The sequence below is a fragment of the Spermophilus citellus genome, assembly GCF_964194105.1.
Source record: "Spermophilus citellus genome assembly, chromosome: 18".
Taxonomy (NCBI): Eukaryota; Metazoa; Chordata; class Mammalia; order Rodentia; family Sciuridae; genus Spermophilus; species Spermophilus citellus.
The window spans coordinates 34,267,646-34,295,310 of record NC_138200.1 but is presented as its reverse complement, the minus strand read 5'-3'; the positions used below and the strand labels follow the sequence as shown (position 1 = coordinate 34,295,310).

At 32.8% G+C, this 27,665-nt stretch overlaps 1 protein-coding gene across 2 annotated transcripts in view; it reads left to right on the top strand.

The window, feature by feature from the left end:
* Nucleotides 1–27,665, top strand: part of ITFG1 (integrin alpha FG-GAP repeat containing 1) — a 256,647-nt gene that overhangs the window by 92,757 nt on the left and 136,225 nt on the right. For both annotated transcript variants that reach the window (XM_081273851.1, XM_081273850.1), the window contains exon 8: nt 4,855–4,936. In XM_081273851.1, coding sequence (XP_081129977.1) covers nt 4,855–4,936 — 82 coding nt within the window. The remainder of the gene's footprint in view (nt 1–4,854; nt 4,937–27,665) is intronic.

The following is a 27,665-nucleotide window of genomic DNA, read 5'->3' as shown; positions in this document are numbered from 1 at the left end:
TGTCCCAGGAGCAGAGATTACAAATTTTTGTGAGAGTGGCATAATTTCTTTGCTAAACTCCCCTAGCAGAATTCTAGCTGAAAATAGGCCAGAATGTTTAGATTTTAACTAGGGTATTCTAACTAAATTGACTTAGTAGCATCCTTGCTAAAACTAAACTTTACAAGGATAGATATGGAAGCCTAAGTTTGGGCTGAAAATAGATCTCAGAAGAAACTATCAAAAGTTGGGGCAAAGATAGAATCTATGTCAATACCCCAATTAACAATAATCAAGTCAGTAAAGATCTTATATGACCATTTTTAATGAGAAACTGGTCAAACTCTGTACAATAGCATTCCAACTGACCAAAAAGAACTCAAACCTATAAAACTATATTGGTTAGTAGAAGTATAAGAGTTGCAAGAAATCTCTTGTAGAGTGTCAACTGTGTGCAAAGCCACATGGTACTGCTGTTCTGGAAGACACAGAAGTAAACAGAGCCTATGAGATAAGAGTATGAAGACTGGTATAAGAAGTACAAACCTTATGCTATAGGAGTAACACAGAAGGGATGTCCTTCTGACTTCCCTAGGATTATCAGTGAAGGCTTCAAAAAGGATATGGCATTTGCAATGGCTAGTACAAAGGAATAGGATTTTAGTGATGGGAAATAAGAAGAAAGAGGAAGAGATAGGCAAGAAAGTGCACATAGAGTAGCAAGTGGCTGATTTGGGCCTCAATATGAAAGAGATGTTGGAAGTTAAGATTAGAAAAATTTATTTAAACAAAACATTAAAAGCCCAATTTCTAAACTAAGTAATTTGGTCTTTTAAGAAACTATTAAATAATTTAAGAATGAGGGTCAGATAAATGGAGCTTTCATTATTTCAATTAACCTTGAAACTTCATATCAAATCAGTTGTCATGGAATGTCTGGAGGTAGGGAGATAACTCAGGTGGGATTCACAATAACCTGGGAAAGAAGTGAGTGATTAAAGTGTTGGGAATGGTGAAGAAAGGGCAGATAGGAGAAGAAAGGATGACCAATAACACAGTGATAACTTGTGTTTTGTTCTGATGACTTATAAAAATATAAAAAGTAAAAGAAGTGTCTAATTTGGGGTAGGAACAAATATTTTAGAATAGAAACATGTCAAGCAAGTAGTTCAAAATGTGAAAATGAAATTCAAGGAAAAATGTAGATAAGTGTCATAGGAAAAGAATTAAGAACAATGGCCAAGCCAGAGTCTTTAACATCTGTTATGTTCAGAATTTTTCAACTTTGACATTATTGCAACTTTGTCATGGAAAGGTAGCCTTTACATTGTAGGTTGTCTGGTAGTATCCCTGAACTCTACTCACTAGATGTTAATAGCCTTCCCCAGTTGTAACAATAAAAAATATCTGCAGACATTGACAAATGTTTTTCAGAGAGGGAGGTGGGGGTAAAATCACACTGGTTGAGAACCACTGCTTTACGTGAATAAAGATAGGGATACATAGTAGTTAATACATTTTGCTTCCTGATCATTTTTTAATATTATGAATATAGCAGTTTTAACACTAAATGCTAAAATATTCAGGCCAGAACACTGACAGTCATCAATGAAAAGGATACTTGTTACAGCGTAGCACTTATGGTTGGAATGCAAGCTGAAAATGGCAGAATGTGTTCCTTATCAACAGCAGTGGGTTAGCTTCTTCAGTGGTGGTGACAGTTATGGTAGCAGAATATTTCCACTACTAATATCAGTTTATGTTGACTAAATACATTTTGTATGATAGCAACTTTAGATGGATGATCTCATTTGACCCCTGAGATGGTAGGGAGAAAACTTGTAAAAATACATTGAGGAGTTAAGTCAACTGATGCTTATAGAAGAATGAACTTTTTCAGGCCTCAAGTCTAACAAGGAGTAGAACTAGGAGTTGAAGTAGGAAATGTGTCTCTAAAACATCCATCCTGAAATTGTTGCATAATAATTTCAGAAACTAAATAGACAAAAGAAAAAAATAAGGATATAGCTTTAGGAGAACCGCTAGTGAGTTGGCCCAATTTTAGACTGCAGTAAAGGCCAGTGGGAACACCATAGCAAAGAATGAGGCAAACCACAGAGTAGGTGAGTCCGTGAAAAAAAATGTCTGTCAGATCATAAGTATAGGACTGCTATTATAAAAATAACTTCCGGTTGTGTGATATATTTTTTAATGCTTCCTTTTCTGTTGTTAATTTGGCCCTGTCTAGAGTCCTGCAATTAGACAGCACATATATCCCATTCTGATAATGAGGAAACAAAACACAGATTAGTAAATGTCCATCCCAGAGTGTTATAATAACATATCAATGAAAGCAAGACTGGAACCCCATATCATCTAAACTCAAGTCTAATGCTCTTTCGACCATATTATTCTGTTTTCAATATAGGTTCAGAATGAAAAAGAAACCTTATGTTTGTCTTCCTACATTAAATAGCTATGGCAGTTTCATCTTTGAAATTAAGTATAGTCATGCTCCACTTTGAAATGTGTTATCTAATGAGGGCAATAACATATGGATGAAACAGTTTATTAAATCATTTTCATCAAATAATAAATAAGTAATTGACACTAATCTGGATGGATTCAGTTATAGATTTTCACTGGCAACTGGAATGAAGAAAAATAGTGGTTGTGACAGAAAATTCATCTAAATTAAATTATTGTCTTTTCCCCAACTATGTCAATATATAATGTGTTCTGCATATACTTAACTTTGGACAGTATGTGTTCTCTTTCTCCATTAATTAGAAGCAAGTATTGCTTTTCTTATATCAATGCTCACTGCGAATATGGCATGTTAGACATAGGATCCTATTACTTGATAATTGTCATTGTTTCTCAATAGAGATGAATCATGAGGATATACTCACAAAATTTCACAGACCTTCACTAGAGTAATTCATTCACTTATCAATATATTCAATTGATATTCATATTTCATATAATGCTAATTTTTTAAGAGAGTTGTTTTCAGCCTTTCAAGAAATATTTTATCCACACAGTACACAATGCTGTGATCTTTCTAAAATGCAAGAGCAATTAATACACCAGTCAGAAATTTAGCAACTTTTGGGCTAGGGATGTGGCTCAAACGATAACGCGCTCACCTGGCATGTGCAGGGCTCTGGGTTCGATCCTCGGCACCACATAAAAATAAAATAAAGGTGTTGTGTCCACCGAAAACTAAAAAATAAATATTTTTAAAAAATCTCTCTCTCCCTCCCTCCCTCCCTGTCTCTCCCCCCCTCTAAAAAAAGAAAAAGAAAGAAAGAAATTTAGCAACTTTAACACAATATCCCTAATGCAGTCTTAGGATGTAGTAAGGACTAGAGGGGAAACCTGAAGTTTATACACCTCTGTAAATAAAATGTCTACAGAAAAATCATTTTAAAAGTATAGTAGATATTTAGATAAAGGTGGGATAAACATGTTTCTGTATATTGATAATGGAGTTTTAAAATAATTGGAAGATTGCCTGGCACAGGACAAATCTTACTCCTTCTGCTCAAGCATTTGATTTTCATGTTTTCATTATACCAGTATCTTTCTCTGTAAAGGTCAGAAATGATTTCTTAACAAACTGACTTTCAGATTTATAATATCCTTAGAGGAATAAAGAAGAAAAAAACTTTCAAATATATAGACGTCCTATGTATGATTTAGAAATCAGAGTCAATATATCAGTGAATGGAGATTTTTAGTGGTAAGAGAACTCTTTATAAAATTAAGAGCTCAATCAGGCACCTTGGTACTGAAGCAGCTCAGAAGGCTGAAGCAGCAGGATTGCAAGTTTGAGGCCAGACTCTAGAACTTAGTGAGACCCTGTCTCAAAATTTGAAAATAAAAGTAAAAAAAGGCCTGGTGATGTAGCTCCATAATAAAGCACCCCAAAGTTCAATCCTAGTACCTAAAGGCAGGGGAAAAAAGGGGGGGGGAAGCTCAGAATTCCAAATTGAATGTTTTGTTAAAAACAAAACAATAGAAGGGAAAGGAAATAATTTTTTAAATATTCTTTTTTAGTTGTATTTGGACACAATAAGTTTATTTTATTTATTTATTTATTTATTTGTATGTGGTGCTGAGGATCGTACCCAGTGCTTCTCATGTGCTAGGCAAGCACCTACTGCTGAGTCACAACCCCAGCCCCAGGAAACAATTTTTAATGCATATTATGTTTGGAAGTCAGATGTGTACCATTTCATTTTGGAAAAAGTCATTGAAACAAAGGGTCTCTAGTGAGTTCTGTTTACTATAGGTGACAGCATAGTACAATGTCAGGTGTTGTAATACTTTTCATTATTACATAAACTTAAGTTGATCTTGGATTGGCCCATTATGGATCAATAGAATTCTTCTCTCATCTGAACAGCTTTTCTTAAGTATACCTGACTGAATTTTATTACCATAAATTCTGTAAAATAGATTTTAAAATTTCCTGTTTCCTTCTACCACTATGTTACCTTTAGAAATTCTTTATCTGACTTACATCAGTCTCCTAACTGGTAGTTTTATGCTTATATATATTTTTAATGCCTTCCACAGTACTTGAAATTAGAATACACTCATTATGTTTGAAATTATGATGATTATTTGGTAAAGGGTATTATACCAGAATTGATAGCAAAAAAACGTAATCCAGATTCATACTTTCTTATAATGGTTCTTTTGTTTCGTAATAAGTGATAAAAGTGGACAGGAGATTGTTGATTGATTTTAGTGTAATATGACAGAAGTCTTAGCTTTTTTCGCTGCTTTAATTTAAAATGCTTTGTTTCACCCTTGACAGTTGAGTGTATTATGATGATCTAATTCAAAGTTTTCTGACTTTCACAGGGTGGGAACTTCTCTGTCCATAATATACTTACAAAACCTCAAAATATGGTGGTAGTTGGACAGTCAGCATTCGCAGACTTTGGTAAGATTGTTTTTGCCTTTCAGATTTCCCCCCCTATTTCTGACTTAGTCATGTTATTCCTTATAACAGCAAATAACTTCAGTTTTTTCTAGAACTATTGTAGATTTAAAAGATACCTATTCTAAAGTACAGTATGACATATGGTTACTTCCTTGATAATGAGGAATTTTTGGCTTATGTGTTTTTAAAATAGTTTGAACTTGATCTTCTTTATAGGAATGACATGCAAAATAAGAAAATATACTGAAACTTTTCTAAAGAATAATTAGAAATTACTATAATTAGGAATAGGAATTATGAATTTTCATATACACATTGAGTATTCCTTATTCCAAATGCTTAGGACAAGGAATGTTTCATATTTTTGGATTTTTTCATATTTTAGAATATTTACACATGCATAATGACATATCTTGAGAATGGGGCCTCAGTGAAAATAAAGTTCATTTCTATTTCATATATACCTCATGTATATAGCCTAGAAATAATTTTATAGAATGCAACTAGTGTGCCTGCATTTTGATGCCAACCCATGACATGAATTCATGCGTGGAATTTTCTACTTGTGTCATCATGTTGGCACTCAAGAAGTTTCAGATTGTGGAGCATTTCAGATTTTCAGTTTACAGATATTCAACCTCTATATCCATAATATGAAACAAACAAAATTAAGTTAACCTGAACTATTAAAACTTGAATATTTAAAAACACTTTTAGTTACATATTAATTCTAAGGAATAACAATTTCTAAGATTTCAGGTTTCATAAGATTCTATGTAGTTAATCAAGTTCACATTGATTGGGAACTTCTGAAACATATGATTCCTTTCATCATTTGTTAGAGTTACTGTAAAGGATTTTTGTATTAAATGGGAAAGACTTCTACATGACCAACACCTAAAAAGTGTCCCTTGCTCACTCTCATCCTGTTGTTCCTTCAGTTTGCTAATAAACACCACAGCCTGTTCCTCAAAAGAGGAACCATGTCACCATCCCAGAGACCTCAGTTTCCTCACTTATAGTATGAGAATAACAATGATATCCACCTTCAAGTCTATTGTAAATAACACAGTATGAGTAAAGCTCATAGCACGAGTATAAGAAATTTTAATCTTTTTATTGGATTTACCTATCTTTTGTTGCTGCTACTTGAATGATTAAATCGATTTGATGTTCAGTGTCATGGAAATACACTGAACCACTGAACAAGGCAGCTTAAGCAGGAGGTTTGACAATGTTATGTAGTGGATATTTCCATAGGATGAAAATGATGAACTGTATTTTAGCTGTATTTCATTGAGTATTACTTTAGTTTGGAGTAAATTTCTTGAGCCTGGTTTATGGTTTTTATTGAAAATAGTCAATAAAATAGTCAATAAAACAATGAAATTATTGTTTTTAAAGTTTACTGATTAATTTGGTTAGCTTTATTAATAACAGATGCCTTTGAGAGTGATCCTCTATGAAAAAATAAAAAGCATATATGTACTATATAATTCTCTAGGATTTCACAGACCTCCTTGACCCCCTAATCCCCTACTTAAAAACCTCCAAATTAAACTTGTATGTATTATGATTGTGTTTATATCATAAATTGTTCTGCTTGTAACAAAAATTATGAGTAGGTTCAATTTAAATTTTTTGTTTTGATAATCATAAATGTGGACATTTACATATTACTATTAAGACATGCGGAACATAGGACATAGTCAAAGTAAAAAACCTAAATATTTCTTCCCTCTTTTCAAAAACTTTATGTATCAGTAAACCTTTAATAACTACTTGACAATGCCTTTTAAAGGTGTGTTTTTAGTTGGAGATTGCCAAAAAATACTACTAATGAGTCCAAAAAAGCAGATGGCATTGAATACGGTTATGAATATTAATATATTGAAATATGCATTTTCCTATGAAAAGTATGTTTGAATACATCTGTGAATTTCATTCTGCCCTTCATCTTCTACTACACCCACTCCCTTTAAAACAAGCTGAGGGAAAGGACTGACAGCCAAGAAGTCAACATGATTTCAGAAATTCTCATGTTTGAATGAATGATATAGGTGACAGGAAGAAGCCTGGATCAAAGAAGAGTATTCCAAGTATTTCCATTCAAACAATGATTTCAAGATTACTTGTCTTTTTAAAAAAAGGGGGAGAGGATATATAAACAGTGGGTTATATTACTTTTACTCCCTGTTTTCCCTATTTTCTGTTGTTGCATTAATAGTAAAGTAGTAAATTACAGAAGAGTAATAGTTAAGAGTGGTAATAAAGAAACCAAAATAGGTATTTATTACCCTGTAAATTTTTAAATGTTAGAATTTTTATAAGAGATTTTCTAAACTCATGTTAAATTGTTTCTATCTTCTGATTTCCATTAACAACTCCTTTAGAAAAAGTTGTGTAGTTTCTCAAGGTCATCAACTCCTGCAAGTAAGATTACAAAAATTGGGCCTCTATTATGCTTTAAATATTCTACTGAACACCATGCAAGGAAGCTGATATTTTTAAGTTAAGGTCCTTGCCTTTAAGAATTTATAATCTAAGAGGTGAAGGCGATCTAGCTGTGTCTTCTGTCACCTCCGTGGATGGCCAGAGTTGATTTGGCTTATCTGGCTGGCTAGGCAGGTGACCTCTTCCTCCCTCACTTCTCCATGTGTGTCCCTTCCAAAGTTACACGCACTGTCAAAGAAGATGACCTTCCCCCATAAAGGAGGATCATTCTTTGGTCAAGAGTATACGAGTAGCTGTGCTCCTCTGCTAGAATCTCCAAATAAGATCTCAAGAAATTTATAATCTAGTTGGGAAGATAAAAGAAAAATATGTACAAAAATAAGAAGCTGAGGCAAAAGGATTTGAAATTCAAGGTCAGCCTCAGCAACTGAGTGAGGCCCTAAGTAACTTAGCAAGACCCTGTCTCAAAATAAAAAGGGTTGGGAATGTAGTTCAGTTGTCAAGGGCTCTTGAGTTTAATCCCTAGAATAAGAAAGAGAGAAAGTGAGTGTGGGTGGGTAGGGAGGCAGGGAAGGAGGGAGGACGGGAGGGAGGGCCGGATATATATAAGAGGAAAAAAAAGACTGTATTTCATTGTTAATTATGAAATTAATGCCACAGGAAAAATTCAACCCAAGTATGTGGTAATATAGATCATTCTAGACTGAGAAAGAATAGGAAAGCCTCATGAAATAATTTTGGACTGGACTTGAAAGCATCTCTAAGGTTTGTCTAAATTTATAGTGATGTGAAATGGCATGGTTAGTAAATGCTAAAAACATTTTGGCTTGAATAGAGTTTCTATAAAAATGTAGAAAGATACAAATGAACTGTGAACACATTTGGATTATCAGGTAAGTAACAGGTAAACAAATGTTGATTTTATTCGGTAGAAGTAATGAGAAGTAGTAACAATTTCAAACAGCTCTTTGTTAATAACTTTTTTTTTATTAACTTCAGGAAATAAAGTTGAGTTGAGATCTTTTGATCTGGAGGGAATATGCATAAAGTAATGTTTCTTGGGTATGAAATTAGAGTTCAAGGAAGATTATAAAAATCTCTGAGGTGCCTTTTATTTCAAAAGAGAGTCAGGTTGAAACAATTTTAAGATACAGTTTTAAGATATTTTCTAGGATGGAAACCAGTCAGGAGACAGGTCAGGGAATGAGGTGGTGAGAGCTTGAGCCACAACTACATCAATAAATAGACTGATAGGCATAAGAAACTTAACAAAGTAATCAGTAAATTTGGGGATTGGTTTGACCCTAGAGAGGATAAAAAAGAAAACACTGTGTGAATAATTAAGAGAATGATTATACTATTCATAAAGACAGGTAAATCAGGACTATTCATAAAGACAGGTAAATCAGGGGAGAAAGCTAGATTGGATATTAAGATTGTTATCATATTAATCATGATGATAAGACAACAGAGCTGGAAGACTATATAGCCAAACTAAATGGAATAAAACCAAAGCAGGTTGGAGAATCCTCCAAGAGTCTAGCGGTCAAGACCTGCATGAGCCCTCCAAAAAAGGAAATATATATGAGAGGGCTAAGGATAGTAAAAAGGAATGCTAAAGAGGTAGTCAGAAACCATTGACAGATACTAAAATGTGGTACAAGATGATGACACTGAGGGCCTGCTAAACCAACAGTTTAGCAGGCCCTCAGTGTCACAAAAGTCACAAAATTTCATTCCACTGCTAACTCATGTATCAGATCATCACAAGATCTGATACTTTCTTCTACCATTTACAGAAGTTGGAGAAGTCCTTGAGCCAGAGAAGTCACCCAATAAATAGCAGCTCTTACTGGCTACTAGACAAAGTGCTAGGTTCTTATCCTCATGCTTGGAAGATCTGCAACACATAAATGCTTCTGTTAGCTAAGAGGTCATTAAGGAGTGTATATCTTTGTTTTATGTCTCTTCCCTTTACACAATATATTAGGGTCAGAATATCAAATTCAAAAATTTATTTTAATCAGTTGTCTGTCATAAATTATATAGGACAAAAATCAATAGAATTAAGATGTATTTTTCTGTTAAAAAAAAAAAGGTACATAAGACCAAACTTGGAGAAAATATGTTGACTTTTTTTTTTTGTTTTTTTTTTGTTTTTTGTTTTTTTAGATACTTTTTTAGTTGCAGATGGACACAATATGTTTATTTATTTTGATATGGTACTGAGGATCGAACCTAGTACCTCACACATGCAAGGCAAGCACTCTATCACTGAGTTACAACCTCAGCCCCATGTGTTGATGTTTTTTACTATTTGCAATCCCACGTATAGTTGGGGGGTGGGAACCCTTCCAAACTACAGGAAAATCAAACATTATACAGGATGTTAGGATTATCTATAGATTAGATCATTTGAAATATAATGTTTAAATTTATATATTCCATTCCAGTGCTAACTGATGTATCAGATCATCACAAGATCTGATATTTTCTTCTTCAAGAAAGAGTACCAGGCATGATACTAGAGACTCAGAATTGTCAATCAGATCTATAAACAGTACTGTGATGAACAGTGGAGCTAATGAAAACAGAAAAATTTGTCATCCATCAAATTTATTAATATATTGGAGGATATGAAAGGACTTAAAGGCATTGTCATTGATGGTTGAGAGCAAATCTAATTCAGTTGTGCATAGCACAGTAAATAATCAATGAAGTTATGTTATGAAGTCTTCATAATGCCTGGTACAAATTTAAATGTTAATTTCAAATTAACCATGAAATGTTTACTTCAAAACAATACTTTATAGCAGTTATACTCCCTTTATTTTAAATTAGGTATACTGAATAACAGTCTGATAAATTGTTTCTTAATATCTCTTGATCTAGAAGTAAAAGTAAATCAAATAAGCCATATACTAGGATTTAAATTTTATATTTAGTCTGTATGCTAATTGGATCTGAATGTTAATATTCTGTCTTACAAATTAAAAATCAAATACTTTCAATTAGATGAGTGATATTATATCTAAAAAAGCTATATAGGGGAAAGGTCTAGATGTTATGCTTTCTGGATTCGGTCTTATGTCAGTCATTTATGGTTGCTTTTTATTCCAAAGTCCTAAATTAATAGTGGGCTTTTACTTACTTATTTTGTATAGTTGAAAATTGACTGTTTTGTTAAGTGCCCTTATCATTTTTTATTATTGTTTTTGCTTTAAAAGGACACTAAACTCCAGTTAGAATCATCAATAAAACAAAACAAAAAAAAATGTGTGGAGTTTCAGGTACTCTCTCTTAAATGTACTATCATAAAACTTTTACCACCAGTCAGAATTTATCAAGTAAACACAAATGCAGACTATTTAGTATGTGAAATATGAACAAATGGTATATAGGGATTAGGTTCAAGGAATCTGAAATATAATACTTTTGCCATCTTTGAATGAATTGTGTGGTACAGACATCAATTCAATTAGAGTTCAATGTATATATTCTTTAAAATAGTATTTCTGTCAGTTTTTCTTCCATTTAGTTTTCTTCCTGTTTTGTAATGAAATGCTATATATAAGTATTCAAAAAATAATTTTTGAGTGCCTATTATTTGGACAAGCCCTGTTTTAGATGTTTGGCATATAGCTAAACTCTTTCATGGAGTTTAAATTCTATAGAAGGAGAAAAGACAAAAACAAGCAAATTAGTAAGGGATTTTTAGAAAGTGTTAAGAGCTTTCAGGAAATAAAGCAATGCCCTGCGATAGAAAGTTGATAAGAATTTATGTAGCTGGTTGAAGGTCACATTTGACCAGAAAGTTGAGCTTTCAGCTATTACACAAGATCTTAGGGGGGAGGATGCTCCATGCAGAGGGAACACCCTAAGGGAAGGTTCTGAGGACAAATATTCAATGGGGAAAAAAAATGAAAGCAGCCCCTTAGTAAGACCTTTTATGACTTTGAGAACCAAGGTAGGGAGTTTAGATTTCATCTAAATGTAATTGGAAGTTTGGAGGAGGTTAATTAAGAGAACTTGCAATTAACCAGACAAAGACTATGAATAAGTTAGACCAGGGCAATTATCAGGAAATGGAGAGAAGCAGTCTTATTTAGGTATAATGAAGACAGAATTGCCAGGACATGTTGAAGGATTTGATGTTGGAAGAGTAAAAGAAAAATCAAAGATGACCTAGATTTTGATTGTTCTTGATTGACTATCTAGATGGCATCACCTTTCAATAAGGTATAAAAGGAGTAGAAAGAAGGATTTTATAGTTCTAATAAATAATAGTTTTGAACAGTTAGCTTGGAGATGTTTGTTAGATACCAAAACAAGATACAAGCAGGAGAGAAGCTCTGGAGTGACAGTTCTGGTACCAGCATATCCTTCTTTAACTACCTTTTAGAAGATTGACAATAAATACTGGATAAATAAAAGAAAGAGTATAATTCAAAGCATCTTATTTTTTTTACTAAAGTAACTCTTCAGCCACACTGACCTTTTTGGTGTTCTTCAAATAGTTCCTTTTTGAGGCATTTGCCATTGCTCATCCCTCCACATAGAATCCTGTCCTCCAAGTATTCCTCATGGCTTACTCCCTCACCACCTTCTCATTTTGTTAAAATGTCACTCTCTCCTGGAGGCCTTTCTTGGCTGCTTTGTTAAAATTGTAAGCCCTACCATCAGGACTCTTTACTCCTTTTCCCTCATTTTCTTTATAACATTTATCACCATCTGACATAGTATGCATTCTTCTCATGTACCCTCGATAGAATGTATTCCATTGGTGTACTTTCTTTATTATTCTCTCTCAAGCACAGAGTAGTGCCAGTTACACTGTACATACTGACCAAATAATTTTGAATGAACTATTTAATTAAATGGGGGAAAACCTTCTCATTGATATAAATCATTGGTTTTTGAAAACAGAAACCAAATTTAGTACATCTTAAGTACCTTCAAATAGAATCCTAAATGAAAACTTCTGTCATTCACGTGATGAAGACTAATATATTGAGACTTTTGCTTATTTTGATTGAAGTTAAGTGATTAAACTAAAAATTGTTCTGAATCTCACTAAAGTAGATGGATGCTGATTTCAGTAGAAAATATCCTGGAGCCTTAAAACATATAACTCTCATCTTTATATTTTCTTTTTTATTTTTCCTAGTTCTTGAATTCTGACCAGTGAACAACAGCATGTATTACCTACAGTATGTTATCATTTAACATTTAAGTAAACAACTAGTTAAACAGTTTCTTAATATCCTTTTGTATCCTTATAGTGCCAATTTTATTTTCACATGAAAAAAATTAAAGGTAACCAGTTTAGACACTTATCTTTGTGCCACCAAGAAAAAACATTTTTGGTAAAATTGAAATATTTTAAGTGCATACAGTTCTGTATAACACTTAAATTGATTAGATGTTCTTAGAGTGTTCTACTAACATTCACAGTGCTCTTTCAAACAAATAATAAATCCAATTTATGAGTATTCCCTTTCCATTCCTCGTCATTGTGATTATTACAAAATAATGGTTGTCATGGCAAAAGTCCCTGAGTTTCTATTTTGTAGCAGAGACACAGGTGAGGCATTTATCATGGTGACTCATGAATGTAAGATGTGATAAATTCTTTGAATACTTTTTGATTGGAAATAGTAATTTATAAAAAAAATTATAAAATTGCTACTGAAGAGTCTTGATTATATACATATTCAGCATTTAACATCACCTTTTAAAGTACATAAATATGAGGAAAAACTAGAACCATAGGTCCCTGAACCCTTTATGTATATAGTGAATTATTGCTTGTCTTGATGAGAGTGTTCTTTTTGTAAAGCTATACCTCTGACATTGTAGTTTCAAAACTGTACTGTGCATTTAATTTTTAATGATGCATTGCATTATGAATGTGTAATTAGCCCTTTCAATATTTAAAGTACATAAAAACTCCATAGGATAATGTTATATATTATATTGTTACATTATTGTATTTTAATGGGTGACATTTTCAGTACTTTCTAATAGAATCTATGACTTAATTGGGACTTTTGTCATTCTAAGTCTAATTAGTAGAATGGATCTGTGATAAGTGGAGCTTCCCATAAAACTTCCCTATTAACTTCCCATGCATATCTCTTCGTTATTTGATTGCCACAGTACTGTGGAAGTGATTGTTTCAGATACCTTGCCTATTCATAGATCTTACAGATACATATATCTGGAAAGTTAGCGAAATTTATTTCTCTCCGGCACATGCACCTAAGGGGAATTCTCTGCTATCAGTCAGAAGCCTGAGAATACATTATGAAGAGCCTTTTCTAAATATCCTCTATTTTTCAAACAACTCTGGCTTCCATTTTGACCCCTTTTCTTTCATCTATAGCTCTGCATTTTTCCTCCTGGGTAAATACCCCATCAATTGAAAATCACAGTTGTATTTCTTGTATGTAAATAGGTGTATAGCTCCTCTGTGCTTAATCTTCACTCCCTAAAGAGTTAAGTGATGAATTAGGTAAGTAGATGGGGGTTAGATAGATGATACATAATGAATGGAGGATGAATGGATGAAAGTGAATGTCTTTTGTCCAGAGTAATCCTTTCCTTAGCAACTTTCACAAAGTAATTCCATTTCCTGTTCTGTAACAGACAGTTCCCTTTTATTCCCACAGAGTCAAATGGACATTGTCTGTACTTAACCTCCTGTCATCACATTACCCCATCTAACTAACATATTTTTAATTTCATCAAGAGGAAGGTTTAGGTCTTTTTATATCAATAACATCAAAAGGATTTAGGGGATTAGTATATTGCAAATATTTGTTTACTTCAGATTACTTTAAAATACTTGTTTTATGTCAAGAACCATTTTATAAGAGGTATTTTGCTTAACCAAGCATAGTGGTGGACATCAATAGTCCCAGCCACTATAGGCTGAGGTAGGAGATTCACTTGAGCTGCAAAATTCAAGACCAGCCTGGGCAACATAATAAGGAAAAAAATTGAAAATATTGTATATTTTTATCAAGTATCCTTCAAGGCCTCTCTGAGATGAACAATATTATTTATTCTCATTTTTCAATGGAGTAAAAGGGATTCAGAGAGGTTAAGAAACTTGCCCAAGGTCATACAGCTTGGAAAGAATTGGTAGAGGTGGGAAATGACCTTGGGCCCTGTCTCATAAGCTGTATTCTTAAATGCTGTGTACCCCTTCTTCTACATTACTTATTAAAATGCATGACCATCCTCGTCGATTGCACCATTTCACTTAATTTTAAACCATATAATATTTTGATAGTAAATCTTTTCATTCTACTCCTTACATTTTCTGATGGCTTTTCTCTTATTATTTTTAGAATTTTTATACTATGTAACCATTCTCCCAAGTCATCCATTCCAAAAAACAATTATGTGTATGTGTAATTCTGTATCTACAAATTCTAGAGAAAAATCAAAGCCAAGCGGTGGTGACTCGATGCCAGCTCTCCTACCATTGCTTCCTTCCCTTCTCCTCTGAAATTGTCTATTTTATTTTTTGTGATACTATTTTTTATTTTCATTATAGTATTTTATATATTTTTAATAATAAAATTTGATGTTGACTTATGAAAAAACAAGCAATGATGATTTTAATACAAAATTCACTAAATATTGATGTATCTTTAGGTTAGATAAAGTAGTGTTTGCAGAATATGCCTTTATCGAGTATAATAAATTTCAAGTTATTACAAGAGTAAAATCACTCAACTATTATGTTCAGATGAGAGGCATTTCTTAGAAATAAGCTCCTGGATCTCTCTTTGTGGATTTCAATTTTCCCCCTACTCCAGTTGTTTAGAATTATAGCCACATATTAGTATTTTTCAGTCAGTTTTCAAAGCTGTGATCATTTCTAAATTGTGATCCATCATTTGGGACCAGGACCTTTCTGTAGTCAAATACTTTCTTTATTAAGTATTCAGGAATAAATATAAAAGTTCTTCATGTCCACTCCCACTTCATATTTCTTAAATTTTAAAAAATGATCTCACTACACTATTGATTTCTTTTCCATTTTTCTCCTTTGATTTAGGAGTCTGCATATGAAGAATTTTATTTTCTCCATCCTGTATGTCAATTAAGTGCTTTTTTCATTTCTTATGGTCTTTTCAAAATAAACCCAAAGTTATTAAAGCAGTGACATAATTTATGGTTTTAAAGATAATAGAGAATATGAATTTAGTAGATCACACCTTAAGACACTTCAAAATAAACCACCAACCTATTAAAAGTTTTTGAGGGCTTGTAAAATATATTTTTTTTTTATTTTAAAGAATAACACATTTTATTTTAAATCTATTACCAATGAAGCATAGGAGTTAGTACTGTTTTCTTAAAGATTTGTCATATGCTTTTGATTCATATAGATCCAGATTGAAATTCTAGCTCTCCTAGAATTTCAATTATTATTATTAATGAAGCTTATATTTATTCAGCATGGATTAAGTATGAGGCATTCAAGCACCTAAATATAATTGTATTTTATATTCACCAAATCCAAGTTATAACAACTCCATGTTGTACATGAGAAAAGAATCAGTTAGAACATGCCTTGTGGTGTGTTGTTCTAAACTGGACATAAAAGTATTATAATGTAGTAACTGTAGAAATCAGATTCTCACCCTTGCCCAAGATTTTTTACTTTTTGATTATTTGTGGTACTCCATTTATTTACTAATATTCAAAAATGTTTTTACATAGACTGCACTACTTGTCATGTACATTCCCTGAAGTATGATTCTTTATCCCATAGCTAATGTTTTGGCAGAGATTTTATTGAATATCAGGAATTAAAACAAACAGATAAACAAACAACCACCTCTTCCACTCTTTACAGACTAGCTTTGTGATAAGGCACTCTTAAGCGCTTGCCCTAAATCGAGGGAGCAGCCCAAGAGGAAAGCTTAGGATTTTTTCGCGTCTATTTTGAGCATGCATCTCACCTAGATGTGCATGTGTTTATCTAAATCCTTCCCACCATATATAGGAGCTTTTTTTTTTCATAATTGAGATTTTACTGGTTGTGGATGATTAGAACATAAACATTTCATTTTGTATACAGTTCTTAAGTACGTTATGAAAATTTGCAAAGCTATGTGTTATGATTCTTTTTAAACAATTATTCTGGTTAATTTCCAGCTAGAATTTGGAGGCAAATTTTTCTTAAGTGTCTTCAACTTTGATAAGCATTTGCTTAAACATCCTAATATACCAAAGAATCTCTCTCAATTTTTCCTGTAGTGCCTTCAATGGCCACTTGAATGTTTTAATTCCTAAATCTTTTGCTCAAGCATCTGCAGGCCTTGCAGGGTTTTTTCATAGACTAAGTTCAAAGTTAAGGTGAAATAGACAGCACCTTGAGTCCGTTGTCAAGATAGTCCCTAGACAGGCTAGAACAGACATATACTATTACTTGTGAATAAGGTCGGCTTTTTTGCCTCAGAATCCAATGACTTGGGAAGTTACTGCTTTAACACTGCTACCACATCAGAAGTAGGCACAGGGGCAAGGGCAAGTAAAAAAGCTACACAAATTTCACATGTGTGATGTATATGTTTGTGTCTGTGAATAGGAGTGTGTGTTTGGTTTGCCAGACTAGAACCCAGTCCTCACACATTTGAGTCCTATACATGCTGAGTTTTCATTTTCAAGTTGCCTTTTTTCTTGAGGCAGAATTTGATTGGTTGCTGTCAACCTTTGGCAGTGTCCAGAGTTATGACAAAGTTGTTTTATGTCATTTTCTGCTTGTTTATTCAATGTGCCTGTGAGGGAACCAGAGCCTGGAGCTACCTATTCTACAATTTTGCTGACATCATTTGATCCACTTTTTGTCTCTGTAGTTTTCCCAATTTTAGAAGTTTTATATAAACAGAATCATATAACACTTCTGCCTTGTAGCTAGCATCATGTTTTTAAGGTTCATTCATGTTGTAATGTGTATTAGTAATTTTTTTCTTTTTATTGCTGAACAGTGTTCCATTATATGAGAATACCACATTTTATTTATCTGTCATCCATTTATGGCTGTTTTAGACTATTTCCAGTTTGAGACTATTATGAATAATTCTGCTATGAATAAGTGCTTAAAAGCGTTTTTTGGGAGCTGGGGATGTGGCTCAAGCGGTAGCGCGCTCGCCTGGCATGCGCGGGGCGCTGGGTTCGATCCTCAGCACCACATAAAGATAAAGATGTTATGTCCACCGAAAACTAAAAAAATATATATATAAAAAAAGTTTTTAAAAAAGGGGTTTTTTTTGTTTATTCTTCTGTAATAACTGGGAATGGAATTATCAGATCCATATGATAGGTGTATACTTACTTTTTATAAAGCTGCTAAACTATTTTCCACAGTGACTATATCATGTTATGTTACTATCAGTAATATATATGGATTCTACTTTTTCTACATCCTTGTCAACAATGATATTATCATTCTATTGGATGTGTAGTGGTATGTTTCTGTTCCTGTTATTTGCATCTTCCTTATGATTTATAATACTGAGCATTTTTTCTTATGTTTTTTCAAATGCTTTGTCATTTGTAGAAATTCTGTAGTGAAATTTCTATTCTTTGTCCATTTTTTTAAAAATTCATTGGTTGTCATCTTATTAACTCGAAGAACTTCATATATTCTCAATACAAATCCTGTAGCATGTATATGATTTTTAAATATTCTATTCCAGTCTGTGGCTTGTCTTTTCATTTTAATTTGTTATATATGACAACAGAATGCATTACAATTCATATTACACATATAGAGCACAATTTTTCATATTTCTGGTTGTACCATACACAAAATAGAGTCACACCATTTGTGTCTTCATACATGTTCTTAGAGTAATGATGTCCATTTCATTCCACTGTCTTTCCTATTTCCCATGCCTCCTTCCTCTCCCTCCCCTTTGCCCTATCTAGAGTTCATCTAATCCTCTCATTATGAACTGACCCCATTATGAATCAGCATCCTTAAATCAGAGGAAACAGTCAGCATTTGGTTTTTTGGGATTAGCTAACTTCACTTAGCATTATATTCTCCAACTCCATTTATTTACCTGCAAGTGCCATGATTTTATTCTCCTTTAGTGCTGAATAATATTCCATTGTGTATATATACCACATTTTCTTTATCCATTCATCTACTGAAGAGCATCTACGTTGGTTCCACAGTTTAGCAATTGTGAATTGTGCTGTAGTAAACATTGATGTGGCTGTAGTATGCTATTTGTAAGTCCTTTGGTTATAGACCAAGGAGTAGGATAGCTGGGTCAATTGGTGGTTCCATTCCCAGTTTTCCAAGGATTCTCCATAAAGCAGAAATATCCAATTTTCAAGAAGTCATGTTTATCAAATTTTGCTTTTGTAAATATATATATACATATATATAATATATTTATGTGTATTATATATGTATATATTACATGATACATACATACATATATATATATATATATATATATATATATATATATATATATATATATATATATATTTATACCAGGGATTGAACTCAGGGGTACTCAACCACTGAGCCAAATCTCCATCCCGTTTTTATATTTTGTTTAGAGTTTACTTACAATCCTCTTGCCTCACCCTTTCAAGCCACTGGGATTCCAAGTGTGCCATCGCACCTGGCTGTAACGCTATAAATTATGTTTTCAATTTTATATCTAAGAAATCTTTGCCCACCAACTTAAGAATAGGAAGATTTATTCCTATTTTTTTTTCTAATTTTTAGCTTCTTAGGTCTATAATCTGTTTTGCATTAATTTTAAGTATGTTCTTGATAATTATGTGTTATCAAAAAGATTTTTTATACTCAGCCACTGAATTAGAGCATTTATCATCTTAATTATCTGTGTGTACTGATAGTAATATCATAAAATTTGACCTAAGAAATTAGATTTACAATAACTGATAATGGTTTGCTATACCTTTAAATAAAGCACAAAAATTTCTTGATTGTCAGAGTTGAAATTATATAATCCTAAGTGTCAGTATTATAACCTAACTGCTAGTTCTATGCTCACCACATAAAGATACTAAGTTTTGCCTTAGAAGATTATAGATTCAAATATTTACAGAGATGTAGACATTGAATTACTTGCCCTAAGATTTTTTTAAGGTTCTTTGCACCTAGATTTAAGTGTTTGTTTAGTACAACCTGACATACATTCTATAACTTTAACTCATCCTATTGGAAAATAACATCATTTTATCAAGAAACTAACAAAATTCACTCCTGTATTAAGGACAAAATATTAGTAAGTTTCCTTATACTTAGCAAAATCAGTGATTAAGTAAATCAAATGGAATACAACTGACAATTTTTTCACCTACTATTTCACTACATTCCTACTGATGAACCAGTATAACAATATGTTAAGTGATATATTTTAAATGCTTTTGTGCATATTAGTAAGATATTTTTTAATGTACAATGAAGTCAAGTATAGGTTGATACCACAATTCACTAAATTCCCACTGTTGTATTTTTCACTACATTCCTACTGATGAACCAGTATAACAATATGTTAAGTGATGTATTTTAAATGCTTTTGTGCATATTAGTAAGATATTTTTTAATGTACAATGAAGTCAAGTATAGGTTGATACCACAATTCACTAAATTCCCACTGTTGTATTTTTCAACATTTAATATTGCTTAATAAACACCTATTTGGTGTTAAAGAATACATATTTGCTTTCCTGCTTGATGACCAAGGTAGAAGAAGATCAATTTCTTACAGCAAGAAAGAGGCCTTGTATCCTTGCTCCTTTTTTTGTGTATTAGAAGACTGACCATAATGAATTACAGCAGCTTGTGTGTTGTTCTGAAGCCAGATAGTTCTTGGCATGCCTTCTATCTCTACCATCTACTAACTTCTATCTCTATTACCTACTAACTTTCTGAAATTATTTATGAAAAGTACTTGACAATTTATATTATGGATTATTCGGTACTAATAAACTTTCTTAACTGAAAAATTTTACAGCAAATGTTTACTCTTTTTATACCTGATCTGATTAACTCAAAATGAGGTTAAAAGTCATATTTCAGGATGTATTGTCCAGTAGTGACCATTCCCTTTCAAGCCAGAGAAGAGTCATATTCCGTAGCTATTTGATTAGATCTCTAATTCTGGAAAAACCCTTCAGAAATGCTTGTCGATTTCAGTCATGGAAGGAGTCAGCTTTGGATAGTGAAATCACTCTTTTGCCTGCCCCTTAATGGCTTTTTGCCAGGTGGTTAATATTACCAAACTTTAATGTCCTTATCTTTCAAATAAGAATATTATTTGCTTTATTGTTTTCATAAAATTAAATACAATTGCATATACAAAGGAACCTCTGCCAAGAATTAGTGGTTGTTCGGGAATTACTGATTGCCTTCCCCTATCCCAGCATGTGTATATCTAAATAGGAAAAAATTTATAATCGCAGCATTAAGCATTGTATATTTATTAACATAAAGGTAACTGTATGTCTAGGGCTGGGGTTGTGGCTCAGCAGTAGAGCACTCACCTAGCACGTGTGAGGCCCTGGGTTCGATCCTCAGCACTACATAAAAATAAAATAAAGGTATTCTGTCTAACTAAAACTAAAAATAAATATTTTTTAAAAAAGATAACTGCATGTCTAGATGTTTCCCCCTTTTTTAATTCAGTGCTTGCTTATGAACACAATTAAAATGTTTCTAAATATTATACTAAATGATGTTTCAATTATTTTATAAATGAATAACCCCTTAAATTGCTCTTGTACCTTTCAATAAACTGCTGCTCTAATGCAGAAGTTAGTTCAAAAGGCTGACATCAGTAATTCTAATGTTGTGCTGTGATTTATGCCTACCTAATTGAATAATTACTTGGTTCTGGCCATCTCTAAATAAAGCTTGCCTGGTTGAATGAACAGCTAGCTAGTCTTGATTCTCCCTCTTTATGAGATCCTGAGCCAATGGTTTAACTTTTCTGGGCCTCAGTATTCTCTTCTATAAAATGATAAATGACATTATTTCTTAGGCCCTTTATAGTTCAAACATTATATCATTTGATATTAGTGAGAAATTAACCTAGTTATTGCTGATTATTAAATCCTGTTAACTGATTATTTAAAATAGATCAGTAACTAGAAAAGTATGAATAAAACAAGTGCATTAAAAAAACATTTGAGAAGGATTATTAGTTAGAACATTTACCTTTAGGAGCTAGGAAATTTAGAAGTCACAGAAAATTCATAGAATTTCCTGGGCATCTTGCTTGTGAATATAGCAACTTCATTATGTTCCCCATTTGTCTTTTGAAAAGGATCGATAATAAAGTTTTTAATCATGAAAATGTATACATTATGAGATAAATGGACTATTATTATTAGCTGTTTTATCATTCCCAACCTTCTGACAAAAAGTTCACAACCACTCAGAGGAAAAAGAATTTAGCCTGAGCTCATAAAAGGCAACATTGAGCCAGACATAAGGGTCTTTGTTAACATTATGAAGAAAGAAACCTACTTCTTAAAGACAAGATGCTTTCTTTCCTATTCCCATCTCCCACTTCCCTTCATTCCCCTTTGTCTAATCCAATGAACTTCTATGCTTATACCCAAAGAACTTAAAATCATCATACTGCAGTGACAAAGCCACACCTATGTTTTTAGCAGCTCAATTTACAATAGCCAAGTTAAGGAAACAACAATGGAATGTTACTCTGCTATAAAGAAGAATGAAATTATGATATTTGTTGGTTAAGTTGAGAGAACTGGAGACTATCATGCTATATGCATTAAGCCAATCCCCCCCCCAAAAAAAAGGCAAATGTTCTCTATGATATGTGGATGCTAACCCATAACAAGGAAGGAAGGGTAGGGAGGGGAAATAGAAGTTCATCGGATGGTAACTTGTCTATATTTACATATGAATACACAACCAGTGTAACTCCACATCATGTTCAACCACAAGAATGGGATCAAAATTGTAATTGGTTGCACCTCATGTATGTATAATGTGTCAAAATATGCCCTACTGTCATGTATATCTAAATATAACTAATTTTTTAAAAGATACTTTGAAACAAACAAAAAGTCAAGGTATTAAGAAATGCGAATTTGATATCCTAATAACTTACAGCGTATTGAAAAAATTATGCATTTGGTTTCATAGTTGATCTAAAATACCTGCAAGTGCAAATAACTGCAATTGTGAAGTGATTTTAAAATATCTGTATTCTGAGAAAAAATGCTAATTAACTCATTCATTGTACAACCAAACTAAAAACATCTAAAATACTTATACAAATTTTACAAAATCATAAGCAAAGTGCTCATTTAGTTTTCAAAATAATATTTTAAACTATTTTTTATAATTTCTGAAATTTGCTACTTTTTTAATACTTTTAAATTAGCCTATGTTCATGCAAATATTGCTGGATATTAAAGGATCTCAAAGGTGTCTCCCAAAGATAGGCATTTCAATAATAGTTGAGTACAGGCAGAAACTTTAGGATAACCTTGTTCACAGTTATTATTAACATCCATTTTAATGAGAGCCATTTTGGGCTTTCTTTGCTGGTAACACTCTCCTTTTTTCTGTGGACAAGAAACTTAAGAGGCTGTAGCTCAGCTCTGCTTGTTTGGAGTGGTGACTCCCTTATGTTTAAGCAATTGTCTTTGGAGCTGGGGATATAGCTCAGTTGGTAGAGTGCTTGCTTAGCATGCTCAAGGCCCTGGGTTTAATCCCCAGCACCATCAAAAAAAAAAAAAAAAAAAAAAAAAGCAACTGTCTTTGACATTGTATAAGCATTTGACATCTTTTAAGTATTCATCATCCTAACAACAAAGTACTGGTTATTAAACTCTTAGGTACCAAGAACTATGAAAAGGACGGTGACTGAGAATATGGGAAACAAGTTGCCTAAGGTTGTATTCTGATTCTGCCTTTGACTAACTCTGGGGTTATGGGCAAGGTACTTAACCTCTTTTTACCTCTGTTTCTTTAGATAAATGCAGATGATAGTATCAGATGATAACACAAAAAAAGTTATTGTGAAGATTAAAGAAGATAATGCAACTAAAAAACTTATGAAGTGTTTTCCACATAGTAAATACATAAAGAGTACTTACTCATATCCTACTCATCATCATCATCATTTAATCTTTACAAGAAAATATTGAGATACTTGTGAACTTTACAAGTAAAAGAAACTGAGGCTAGAATAGTAAATACCTTGCCTAATCCCATACTGCAAGCAAATAATAGCTCATATTTGCATTCAGGTCCTTCTGATGCACGTAAGCCCATGCTCTTAAAATATACCATGACCTTTTTGGAAGTAGAATCTTGATAGCATTTTAGAATGTCATACATGGAATCTATACTTCTCATTTTGTGGATGGAAAAACTGAATTAGCCCAGCACCCTAGTTATAAAGCAATCCTGAAAGCAAAATCTTTCCCAGTGTCCTTTTTATTACACCAAGCATGTCTGCATTTCTTGAGAATTCTTTGAAACAGCTTAAATGACACACGTTTTGATTCTCTTCTTCTGCCCAGATATAAAATACTAGATTATTGGCATTTAATTAAGGCTTTGTATAAAGATTTCATCCTTAAAAATACTAATTTTACTTGGACTGTTATTTTTTACTTTCTCATCCTTGTCAAAATAAGAGTTTGAGCCATTATGCTGCCCATTTGCTTACATGTGGATTTTCATGCTTAAATATATTTCTGTTCTTTTCATCTTTGGCCTTATTTTGGATGTAGGATTTTATGAATGGAGACTATTAGTCCCCTTTCCCTCCTCTACAGAGTAGGTATGAATAAATATGTAAAGCAAAAAAAAATGGATTTTGTTTTAGTTTGTTTCTTTGTAGAATTCAGATTATGGGTTTGAGTTAGCTAGTAATTTGGTTATAATAGGTTATTTAATAGTAGGATTAGAAACCTTTGAGAGGAAAAATTCTAATCTCTTTTACTTAAGTGAGCTAATCTTAAAATGATCCCCCAGAATTTCCTTTTAAATTGAGAGTACTCCAAAATAAATAGGTAAAATAATACTATTTAAATAGCTCTCTGCTCTGTGGAAAAAAGGAACATTTAAAGTAAACTAATCAGTAGTATAAAAGTACATTTATTACTGAGATATATCCCCAGCCCTTTTTATTTTATTTTGATACAAGGATCTTCTGTCTTAGCCTCCTAAGTGACTGGGCATGAGCCACCAGACCTAGCTACAAGTTTAAGAATATTCTTAAATTTTCTCTGCTCTTTACCAATATGATAAATGTATGTAGATGTTCAAACCTGGGGCTGCAAACACTTCCGCATTCTGCTTACCAATTCCAAAGTAGTTGGAGGACTCAGTGGAGAAGCTTTGTACATTTTATAGCTCCTGTGCTCCTGCGTGATATTGCAGGCCAGGACAATATGAAGAGTTGAACCTACATTCAAGAGAAACAGGATCATTTGTATGCCCACTATGCAGATGGATTTCTTCAGATGTTTTCTTTGTGTAGTCTGTTACATTACAGCCAAGGCTGTGCTGCTTTAATCCCAACCTAAAGATTGGAGACAAGGGAAGTGGCCAATGCCCACTTCTCCATTTCCTTTTTTTTTTTTTCTTTTTTCCCCAACCTGTATTGAATCCAGAGTCACTCAATCAGTGGGTCACTCAATGAGCCACATCCCCACTTTTTTCTTATACTGTTTATTTTGAGATAGGGTCTTGATAAGTTGCTTAGAGCTTCACTAAGTTCTTGAGACTGGCTTTGAACTTGTGATCCTCCTGCCTCAGCCTCCTGAGCCACTAGGAGCCATTGTGGGCATGGCTCACCACATGGGACATTGTGCCCTGCTCCATTTCCTTGTAGAAGTTCTTACAACCAAGAAAAGAACAGTATTCTTCCTAGACACTGACTGATGTTTACCTCAATAGTAGGAAATTTAACCTGTATAGTTTCCTATTTCCCAACTATCACATTAACTATTAAATGGTTAAATAATGTATAGCTTAACTTTTAAAGATAAATTAAAATATTTTAAAACCCTATCAATAGAATATTCCCTTTGTTTTTTATGATATCTAAATATTATAGAAAAGTATATTGTATCTGTGTATCAATGAATAATCAGTTTTTTTGATAAGGAAAGCTAAAGGAATATTTTTTAGATTTAATTATAGGAATCTTTAGAATAATCTAGTCCAGCTTCCTCTCCTCACCTTCTTTCCAGTTTCAGAAACTAAAATAAACAAAGCTATTGCCATATACAATGTTTAGAGGTTTATACCATCATGTACTTAGGGCTGGAACCAGGCCTCATTCCACCCCATTAGCACCTAAGCAGTGCTTTACCTCTATTCACACATAAGTGAAAGCAAAGCCAGAACAGTAAGTAAAACAGGTCATGACTTTGCTTTGTGTAACTCTGAGAGGAAAAAATTGTGAAAGAATATGTTCAGCAAAACAGAAAAGCAGTAGCAGTTAAGTATCTTGGAGACATTATTAAATCTTGACATATTTTGTGATTAAAATGAGTAGAGAAAAAGTGGTTTTGTTTTTGTTGTTTGGTACTGGGGATTGAACCCAGGGGCACTCAACCACTGAGCCACATCCCCACCCCTTTTTTTAATATTTTATTTAGAGACAGGGTCTTCCTAATTTGCTTAGGGCCTCATTAAGTTGCTGAGGAAGGCTTTGAACTCATGATTCTCTTGCCTCAGCCTCCCAAGCTGCTGGGATTAGAAGCCTGTGTCACCATACCCAGCTGGAAGAGTTTTTTATCATTTGAATCTGAAAAATTGTCAGCAGGCTAGTTACAAAGTTTAATATTATATTAACATATATAAACTTATCACAACATGATGACTACAATTAATAACAATGTATTACATAATGGGAAATTGGTAAAAGAACAGATTTAAATTGTTTGTAACAGAAAACATGTTAAGTATGTGAGGTAATGACATGCTAATAAGCTCAATTTAGACATTCCACAACAGGTACATATTTTAAAACATTGTACTCCATAAATATATGCATTTTCATCAATTAAAAATAAATAATGTTCTTTTTAAAACATTAAAGCAAATAAACAATAATCTGAGTATTTTCATGCATGCCATCTATTTTAATGCTGTTCATTGCTTATTTAAAAATTGTATATTTTCATAAAAGCATCTAATCTGGTTATTATAAAAAATTTTTTATCATATTCAGTGCATTTCTGTGCTCTTCTAAGAAATATAAAATTATATTATTCATATATTCTGGTAGAAGAAGAAATGGATGTTTGGAACTTTTTTTTTCATTTAGTACATGTATTTCCAGCTTTATATTAATGATGAGTCACAAGAAAATGTAGGGGTCTATCTTTATTTTATTTATTTATTTTTATATGGTGCTGAGTATCGAACCCAGGGCCTCACACATGTTAGGCGAGTGCTCTATCGCTGAGCCACAATCCTAGCCCAGAAAATGTAGTTTTATATGTGATAACATATCTACTTTGTCTCTTGACAAATGGTATGGGAAAGCTGTTATTTCTACCTATAATCAGGTTTTATTTTAGCCAGAAATGGAGATTTAGAAACTCAAGATAGAAATCTTTCATTCTTAAGTCCTACTTATTGAAAGCTAAGGAAACTTTGAATTCTGTTTAAAACCTTCTACCATTAATAGTCATATGACTTTATTATTTATATCTCATGGATTCTGTAGTCATCAACGAGTAAATTTTCCAGATGGAGAAAGGTGACATTTTGATTTATTGCCTTTAAGCTGTCATGCTATATCCTTACTAAAAAAATCATTAATTTATTTTTGTAATTTAACTCAGAATTCCTCATTACAGATCAAAATACAAAAGACTGAATCTCTTTCTTTCTGTTTGTGTGTGTGTGTGTGTGTGTGTGTGTGTGTGTGTGTTTTGGCTGTGCTGAGGATCATACCCAGGGCCTCACATATGCATGCAACTATTCTACCACTGAGACGCATCCCCAACCATTTTGACCTCCCTTTCTGAAAACTGTATTAAATAATTTTTTTCATTCAATAGTTCTTGGTTTGAGACAACTAGATTTTTATTTAGAAACTATAATTGGATCATGACTGAAGTTTTATACCAAAGTAAATTTCAGGGGCTTAAAAGTAAAACTAATACCCAAACATACTAGAACAAAAAGAATGGGGGTAGGCTAATAGTCACCACTGTTGTGTGGTAGGCCTTTATAAGTTATAAGCAAAAC